This window comes from Nyctibius grandis, chromosome 12 (assembly GCF_013368605.1).
Source record: "Nyctibius grandis isolate bNycGra1 chromosome 12, bNycGra1.pri, whole genome shotgun sequence".
In the NCBI taxonomy this organism is placed as follows: Eukaryota; Metazoa; Chordata; class Aves; order Nyctibiiformes; family Nyctibiidae; genus Nyctibius; species Nyctibius grandis.
Window position 1 is genome coordinate 4021719 of NC_090669.1, and position 10201 is coordinate 4031919.

General features: G+C 38.4%; 1 protein-coding gene across 1 annotated transcript in view; it reads right to left on the reverse strand.

Annotated features, from left to right (window-relative positions):
- The window catches only part of SMPD3 (sphingomyelin phosphodiesterase 3), a 33240-nt gene extending 25311 nt beyond the window's left edge, over positions 1 to 7929 (reverse strand). Inside the window, exon 1 of the mRNA XM_068411556.1 lies at positions 6592 to 7929. Within this exon, the coding sequence (XP_068267657.1) occupies positions 6592 to 7929 (1338 nt within the window). The remainder of the gene's footprint in view (positions 1 to 6591) is intronic.
- Positions 7930 to 10201: the final 2272 nt, after the last annotated feature.

The following is a 10201-nucleotide window of genomic DNA, read 5'->3' on the forward strand; positions in this document are numbered from 1 at the left end:
AGACGTGCTGGTAACAGGACACGGTTTGTACCTCCCTATTTCACCTACTGTGGGACTATCATTATAGACATCCTGTGTAATTATAACGAGCAAACAACAGCGTGAGGAAGAGAAAAGAAAGAAATGCAAAATATAGGTTCTCTTTCTTTCCAGTACAACTTTTCTGTAATCTCCCAAATTGTACCAACGCCTCCTCGACATTTTTTTCCTTTTCAGCAATTTTCCAAGACAAATGGGAGAGTTGGCACCAAGCAACTAACTGGCACCAAGCAACTAACTGGCGTAGCCAGCCAAACTGAGTGCCCAAGGCCTCATTCCTGGCACTGAGAGAAGATGCCAAGGAAAACTTGCAACTACCTACACTGACAATTCAAACATTCCTGTCCCACAGAGATGACTTAGATTAGCGGTAACTTCCAAGAAGGATGTGTTTTATTCCTGTACTTTGTGTTCTCTGTAGTAGTTTTTTTCTTAGCTTAGACATAGTGTAAAAACATCTCTCTCATTTTTAGTACTTTGACAGCTCTGCCTTCTGCGTTCAGGGATATGCAGCAGCTTCTAAAGAAGACGCATTAGGTAAATTACTAATTTATTACTATAAATGTATTATTTAAGGATATTAAATAAATTAAATAAGTTTAAAATGTTATAGAGGTCAGCTCAGAATTCTGTTTGGTGCTCTGCAATTCTTTGTAGCCACATTTGCACTTGATTATTTCAGAATCCTATTTTTCCCCACCTACCACATGACAACAATTACTGTTCCATGAACTCAGAGAATTAGTTATTTGGCAAAGCTTCATTAAGCTTATATGTGAGGGAAAGTGGCTGTAAATTGGTGCCATAAATGAAGGGCTCTTCCTCTTCTGAAGAGTAAGCCCACAACTCACATTCTCTGAAACCTGTGCTTCATTCTGCACAAGTTTTAATTTGTCCCCATTAATGAAGGGGAAAAAGACCGTGATTAATAACATTAATTATATCAAAGGGAAGGAACATGGTACAGTGCCATGGTAGGGCCTTTTTTTTTTTACTTTTTTAAAAAAGTCTCAGGCAGTTTATTGGATGCTATCCAATTCCTGCATTAACATTTTATAGCAGAAACTGAACATGTGGAAAATGTTTAGGTTACCCTCCTGACTTAAACGGCACAGCTTTAGAGTTATCTAAACAAATTCGGGAACAGCACTTAGACATTTCTTTTATACATCTTGGGATAACTGTAGATACTGGACAACTGATCAAGGACAAGAAAATCTAACAGCCGAAATCTGTAGATGCTCTTTTACTGGGATCAGAAAACAGCCATTCCCCTTTTCTGTGTAATCCTTGGGTAAAAAAGCTTCCCCCCACCATGTGCAACTGCAGAGCAGAAGTTGCCCCTTCACTCTCAGCCACAACACGCACAAGTTGGCATGGGACAGTAAAGACAGCTTAAATTACCCAAGCAAAATGTGTCTGCATCGGTCGTATCAAAAAGGAGAATCACAGAGGTTAATGCAGGGAACCCGAATTTATCGTACAAAGCAGGCACCTCGAGAGGAGCAAATAGTGAGAACTGTGCTTCAAAGCTGTTCTGCAGTCAGAGCTACTGCTCCTTCGACCATCTGTTACATCAGCTCTTCTGAAAACAAGTTCAGCTCTGCACATAAAGCAAAGGTTGCTAGGTTTCCTTTAAGCAATTAATAATAACATGTTCTCTGCACAATTACTGTACTTCCTGAGAACAGCAGTAATTTTCAGAGAATTTGAAAAGTAAATCTGTTAATAAGCTTAGGAATGAATATTAATTAAACACAAGTTCTTTCAGAAATTTAGCAAAAACCACAAGACATTTTTTCCTTCTGATTCCTTTTGATTTTGTTAGAATACCATTAACTGTTCAAACTACCCACATCAGACTGCAGTTGTGCTTTCGCTCTATGTTCACATACTGTGTTTTAAGCAAAAATTCTTATTTTTGCTAAAATTCTCTGGCTGGGCAAATGCCAAAAACCAGAATAATTTCCTACTAAGAACAGTAGGAAGAACAGCCTTCTATGCAACATACTTCCACATCTCCCAGTCTCAGTGAGAGGAAAACCACTCCAAAACCTCTCCTCAATTAACAGCCATTTTGAGAACGATACCTCTTTCATTCACCTCCCTACCCCAAGTATGCATTTACATGTCTTGGATGGCTTAGATTGACATTACAGTTATAGCTACCACAATTTAAGGATAACAGAGAGGCAAAATTTGTCAGCAGCAGTGGCGGTTTTTATTAGGTTGATATATCTGAGAAAATATGGGCCAGCTCTCTAATTCAGTAACTCATCAGGTCAAGGTGAGGATGTTTTCTGGTTTTATTACACTACTGTCCAAAACTTACACAGCATCCCTGAAAGACTGTAACTAAGGCCACATACTAATCCCTCTATCTAAAAATGAATGCTGACATTGTGAAACCTTCTAGTAAATTACAAACAGGTGATGCATTACACAATTTCTGCTCAGCACTCATTGATACCTTTTAAACTTGATCTGACTGCAGAATCATAATCCAGTTTCTGAAAGGGACATGTATTTTTAAATTCCCTTTAAATTCATCAAAGCCTCTATGAATTAAAATTATGTGTCAAACCAACAGCTGCAGAGTAACCAGGAACACTCCAATCTGCATCACGTTATATCCAGATACATACAAGCTAGCTTTTTAGTTAGAGTCACCAGCACAGGACAGCATCTGTCAGTCCCACTTCCCTCCTCTATCTGTAGTAGAGCAGCAGTAAGAGACAATTAGAGTTATAAAACCTACAAAGCAGACTCAAGGGTTCTTTTCTTAGGCATTTTAAATTAATGTGAAATGCAATGCTAGAACACAGAGTCACGGCAGAGTCTCCCAAGGGCCCAGACTGTCAAAGTATGAAAATGGATTGGCTGATTTATGTATTTGCTAACTTCTCCTCTGAGTCTTTAGCAGCAACTAGGAACAGTGGTTTAACACTTCAGACATGAAACTGTCACTTAGACACAAGTGGCATTTTCCCCCTTCTTATATGCTTTTTTTTCTGTGACTGTGTCCCTCTTACGTCCCAATGAGACCCTCAGATTGGAGACAGAAACATTGCTAGAGTTTGGAGAGACCAAAGTGCTAAATGTAAATGAATCCTCCAGTTACACAGAAAATGGGCTTTACACAATAGCAACTCACAACTGTGTCATCCTTATGCCTTCGTCCTGACCTGGAAAGCATCAGCCTACAAAGATGGAAAAACCAGTCTGTGATCTGTCAGGAAAATGCCAGCAGCAGCACGTTTTGTGGCAGACATCTTTAGGGAGAGAACAGACCAAGGCTAGCAAAATTCCTTTGCACAGGTCTCCAGATAGCTGTTAGGTAGCATGAAGTCAGTAGCATGAAACAGTGTTAAAAGCCTCTGTAATTGACTTCCAACTTCTCTCCTTGGTTGTGACACCCCAGGTGTTAAGCCACAATCAAACCACTTTACCTTCCTGCACTTTAGTTTCTCCTTCTATTAAGCAGATATTGACCTTTCTTTATTATGCACTCTGAGACATATGAATGAAAAGCAGTACATAAGAGCTGATTGTTATTATAGCTACTAATAATAACCCTTGAGCTGTGTAAGTCTCTCAGGTAAAATAATTCTGTGTGACTAAGCCTATCTCTCAAATCCTTCCAAATCTCCACCTGAACTTTACAACCTAGACGGTGAAGGCAGGACAAGGAAGGGGAGGGCAATGGAAAATCATTTCCTCTTCACTGGAAACAGAACCTATTCTGAAAGGAAAAAATGTGTGAAACACTTGTACCTTGGCAGCAGGGATCTGTTTTGTAACACAACTCCCCCAAAACAGTTCTGCCTTTTTGTTCAAAGTAATTCAACTTTCATTAAATGTTTAGTTCTGAGACCTTTAATTTATCTCCTTAACAGTTATATTTGTATATAGGAGACAGTTATATTTGTAGTAAGGCAACAAACCGTACTCATTAAATGAGAACTAGTTTCTTTCTCGGAACATTCTTCTGAATGTTGTGTCTTTCCTGAGGTTCAGAAAGATTTGAATAAAGGCTTCATCCTCCCAGTGAGTGGAAACAGTAAGTGATTTTATCTATTTTCAAAATTTGAAAGTCTTCTCTCCTGTCGCTTTTCACAACTTTTTCTTTTTTTTATAAACAACAGAGAGAGCAATTACTCCTTTACTCAGAGATGGAAGCTGTGCAAGGGGAACAGTCTTTGTAAGTATACTTCCAAAGCAAAACTCAATTGATGTCTTTTCTACTTCGGAAATGGGAGTACCGTGCTTCCCACAGGAATGAGAAACTTAAACACACAGAGTTTGCACTGGACCGAGAAAGTTGACTCCATGCCAGTACCGAATAGAAAGCAATTAGGAGACTCTTGTTCTGCAAGCCTGTCTTACTATCTTTGAAACCACCCTGAGATAAAATCTAACGTAGGACTGGGTTGCATTACATACATACAAAATATTGTAAGAGCCAGTAGAAGAAGTGTCTAAAAGCAGTGATATGAGCTGTGCATTCTATATGGCAGAGTACCACCTAGAATGACACCTTCCACCCACAGTTTAGTAACTGCTGTGTTAGCTTGCTGCTATCCCAGTGTGAGACCTCGAGACTTCAGAAGTTAATGGGTTGATTCTCACTGACTTCAAAAACAAACCAGGCTTTTACTTACCGTAGCTTTTGTCTCCGGAGTCCACACACACTCAGTTGCTGATGAAGCACTACATCAAGAAAAACAACCTTCAAACCTACTTTGTTTTAAAGCTAAAATTAAATAGATCATTCCTGCTCTTTATTTTTGTCAAAGAAAGAAATGACCAATGATCACCTAATGTACAATTCAGATACAAAGTCACTTCGTATCAGGATAGACTTAACTCAGAGTGAAAAATATTTTAGGTATAAAGTACAGTATGTCAGAATGACACAGGCACGAGGAAAAATGGTCTTTTAGCTGGGCCAGAATTCTGTCGTATTTAAAAGAATGTAGTAATCTTTGAATCTTCATAATAACTGGTTCCTATTCCCTGCTCAACTGTAACATTATTTAACAACTCGAATCCATAATTAAGTTCATCATCCCAGTGGAATTTTGAAAACAGGCTTAATTTTCTACAAGCGAAATGGAGGCATTGCGGCCTGCCTAGCAGGGTAGCAAATCAATGACTGGCAATGGGCAGCTGAAAGCAGATTGGTTTTAATCTCTTAATCCCTAATATGCATATGTTGAAGGGTAGTGGTAATATTTATATTGCACAACATGTATGTTCATTTTTTTGCATGCAGCACTTTATGATGAAAAACAAAAAAAAACTTTAGGTGTTTATAAACACAGGATTGTACCACAGAGCAAACTTAGACCCAGTTTTTGGAAACCTGTGGTAAGACATGGATAGGCTTTTGCTTATGTCAAATGTATATGAAATACTGAACTATTATCAGACTGCAAATTCTAATGTTTGCTTTTTTTAATGCAAGCCACAATACCAAAAGTTTTTGCTTTGTTTACAATCTACAAACAGTGGGTACAAAAACCCCCACTGATCCTTATTAATAATCCATATTCTTAATGGCTTTTGTTGAGGACTCGTGAGCATATGCATGAGGAAATACGTCTAATTTGAGCACCTGATGTATTTTGCTTGCATTAGGAAAAAAGTTCAGGTTTTAGATAGTGAAACCCATTCCAAACTGTGACAAAATCACAAAATCTGAAATACGGTATTCTAGGAGACTTTCAGATCTGTCTAAGTTTGGGTCTACAGATTTAGATCTCTGCACAAAGTTTTGGTTCTTGATTAATCACAAATTAGGAGAGCCCGCCTTCCAGTTTATGAAGAGCACAGCCAGATTCTCCCAAGAATTAAGCATGAACAGCCACCACTCTTGCAAAAGCAAATCGCTGCATGCAGACTTATTTCTGCTTTCCATGATTTACAGAAGGATAACCCCAGGCTTCCTGTTCTCACTACCACTGGTTAAGTAAACTGTGTTAATAAAAGAAAAAAGCCCTGTGCTCCCCCGTGTGCCAGGAGGGGTTTTTTTTTTTGTTTACTCTTCTTCGTATCTCTCCTTAACAATTCTTTTGCAACCAAGAGAGAGGGATAGCTATACATGTCATTGCAATTCTTTCAGTTTTATTCTACTGGCATTTAGACTTTGATTGTCTTTTGATCCCCACATAAACACACAACATGCATAAGCTGGTTTCCAACAGTAATGCCCATTGTACTATACTTGTGTTATGAAGCTTAGAATTGCTGCATTTTATTAAAGAGATTTCTGTGAAAAAGAAACTAAAATTACATGAAAACTACTTCAAATTTTGACACTTGAAATTAAACTCAAGTTCTACCTCCAAAAGCCCCTCATTATTTCAGGCACATCCATCACTTTAACACAGTGTCTAGGCCACAAAACCTATATATAGGTTGTAGCAGGTAATCGAGATCTGAATATTGCCTCTTTGAACTCCTAACAGAAATAACAGGGAGAAAATAACATAACTTTGTAACTTGTCACATATATAGAGTCGGTATTTATGGCTTCAAAAAGACTCTTACCTTGAGAAACAAGGCTCCCTTGGAAGCCAAGGAGTCCGTTCCTCTTCCATTGGGGTAACAGTGATAGGCAGCATCCATAACAGGATAGCGGCTGGCAAAAAGTAGACCACTGTTCACAAACTTAAAGCTACAGCAGCCATGGCAACTGTAGACCCCGACATCATAGACAATGTATTCAAAATAGTGGTGAAGCTGCTCTTTCAATTTCTCTGCAGCTCTTTTGTCAAACACTTCCTGCAAACACAGAAAGTCCAAGTTGGCAGGGAAGAAAGCAGAGATCTCGTGATCAAAGGTCTCATCCGTATGTTTCTTTTTCCGCACTGAAGTCTTCTTCATGATTGAAGCTTTGTAGAGGAGCTTGTTGTTGACAGTGCTTTGGTCCACTGTACCATCGCCAACGCGAACTTTAACTAAGGACTCTCGTGAGGCAGAGTAGCTGTCTAAACTCCCAGAATCTCCTTCCTTCTGCTTGTGGTTAGGTGTTTTTGAGATCTCTGCGTCAGCTTCCAGTGAGGGATCTGCTGGGCCACTGGCATGAGCCTGGCCATTGACGGTATCTGTTTCTGTGTCTGACGTGTGGCCATTATCCTCTCCATTTATGCGGACAATGCAAGTGTTTTCTTCTCCCTCATTTGGCTCTCCAGCTCCACCTTTATCTTCTCTACTGTCCTCACTGTTGTTTGAGCCAGAATTGTCTCCTTTATACTCCATTGATGTTGTCCTTTTGATGCCAGCATTAACAGTACGATTAGTGCTATCTCCACCCTGGGGGGAGACCAAGCTGCTGAAACTTGCTGCACTGATGGATGTGTTTGTAGGAGAATCTATATATATTTTGATCTGTGGTCTGCTTGCCCCATTTCGTATCCTCCGGCCAATCTCTTTAGCCCTAGCCTGGGTATTGAAAACATTATTAAATCTTGCCAGAGAATCTGGCAGCAGGCAAACATTGGCACTGCCAAAGCAGAAGCTTTTCCCATTCCCTGCAGCCTTCCATTCAGTGAGCAGTGTGGCTCCATTGGCATGGTTCTTGTCTTCGAGTCGGGAGTAGATGTATGGCCTTCTGGCTGACTGGAGTGGGCACCATAACAAGAAGCCAACCAGAGCAAAAGGAAGAGAGGCTAGCAACAGTGCCAAGTAGATGGGAGTGGTAATAATGATGCAGAGTGCATGAAAATAGCACGGATCATCTGCTCTTTGACGTTTTTCATAGGTGGTTGGAACAAAAGAGGCCACAAGCCTATCTGCTAACCAGTAACATGGGAAAATCAGGCCCCAGGAAAAAGAATGCAGAACTGACAGAAAGCTGTTGGGAAATGGGGAAGTGTATAAAACCATTGCAACTTAATTATGACAACACTTCAGGGCCTACTACATGGTGTCACTGTGTCAAGCATCCATAGGAACAGTAGGAGAGGGCTGGGGAAAAAACGTGCAGTCAGGAGTTTGTTTTTTCCCAGTGAGAGTCAATAACAAAACTTTAAGAGCACCATTTCACTGTGTTGGAGTAAAAATGAAACAAGGCCACTGTTTTCGTCTGGCTTTTTGGCATCTATATTTGTCGAAGGATGTCATTGTTCACTGGAGGCTGCCATAACGGAACACTCCGGAGGCAAAAAGGAAATCTGTAAAAACAAAAGACACAAAACATACGTGACAGTTATTAAAAGTTTAATCTTACACCAATTTTGCCTTACAGTCTAAATTATTTCCCTTTTTTTGTTTAATTTAGCATTTTTGATAGTCTAGACTATAGATATAAGGCAACTCCACCAACAAGGGACTGGTATTTCTGCAAGTGAAATTCTATTATGAATTTTAGGCCTTATATAGTTTGGAATTTCTTTTATTTTATAATCCATTCACACTAATATTTATTTATATTAGCTGTTTTCAGAACCTTGCAAATGGTGTTTAGCAGTTATCTCTAGGCTGCTCTAAAAGACTATTACATCTAGTATTTCATCATTGAAGTTAAATTTGCTGGAATTGCCAAAGTCAAAAAAAAAAAAAGTGACGTGATGGACGTACAATGGCAAAGGCACCTTGTATTTAAGAGCAGAAAACATTTGTTTGCTATATAATATTATTTGCTTTGTTGCACTTTAAAACCAAATGAGTTGCTTTAAATCAATTAAAATACTCTTCATATGGTTGAATGTGGTTTCAAATTTTAATTTTCAGTTTATTAAAAACAGTAAGTCAAACTAGTTTGCTTTAGATATTTAATACTCGTTATTTATTTCAAGCTGCAGTTCAATTTCATTCAGCTACAGCCCACAAAAACTCCTGATATGATTTCCTATACAAGGTTTCTTACATATAGTGAATAATTAAGCAAAAATATAAATTAATAGTAATTAACATTATTGTTTTGAAATTCCAATTTTCAGCTTTGAAGGAAACAATACTAATTGAATATATCATATAAGAAAAACAGTTTCACATCTTTCCTCTGAAGACAGATGATGTCTTTCAAAAGTTGTCTTACTACTTGGGAAATTCTGACCTGAGGTATTTAGCAAATGTTATGATTAACCAAAGACATCAAATGGTTGGGGGCCTGATCTTCTAAAAAAAGCTTGGCAGTATACATACAGCTTACATATTTTTTAATGTAATTTAAGTCATCTTAACAACTTACAGTAAGTTAAGGTTTTAACAGTTTTTGATAACATGAAATGTAAATTAGAAACAAGTACTCATATTAATCGAACTTTATCAACCTTGAGAATGGTATCACCAATGAATGCAATGTCACTCTCCCTAAACTGAAACTGTGATGTTACCCAGTAAGAGGAGCAAAGCCAGATGACTGATGAAGGCAGAATTCCCTTTTAGAATGTTTCAAGTATCAAGCCTAGAATGTAAATAATATTAAGCAGCACAGGATAAAAACCATTCACCAAATAAGCAAAAGAGAGGATGCACACTGGACCGTGCTTCAAAACCCATCTTTATTTTTGACATCTTGGAGAGATGAAAAGTACAGAAGAATATTTATTGGCATAAATTCAATTAAAATCTGGAGCTCTCAGGGAGCCATAATTAAGGAAATAGTAATTTGATGCGTATTTTAAACATTCTGTAGGGCACCCAGAGACAGAAGGGCATTCCTATTTCTATTTAATAGCAAATAAAACAATGATATGTGAAACAGAAGGGAGAAATAAAGTTTTATAAAGCAGTGCTGCTTTAGAATCAGAATAAAAATGCAATTCTTCAAATTTTCTCTCACCATTTAGATTTCTGCTGCTTCAAACCAAGCCCTTGCAACTGATCTGTGTTCCTACTGTCAGCATATTTTTAATTGTGGTACACATGCAATGCCAGAGCGCCGACACAGAGTATACTGTACAGGTCAGAAACGGTAAGTAAGGCATTAAAATACAAGGCTTAACTAGCTCTCTTCTTACCACAAACATTTTTTGTTTATTGACGATAAGTAAATTCTTCCCTCAGTCTGTATTTCTGATCAGCAGGACTAAGAGTAGTCAGAGCACGTCAGCTTTGCAGCTATACATTTTTGGTAAACACCATGGCAAAGAAGAATTTTAATAAAGGAACAGATGAAGATGAGAGAGTTCTGCAGATATTTCTTCCCAGAAGT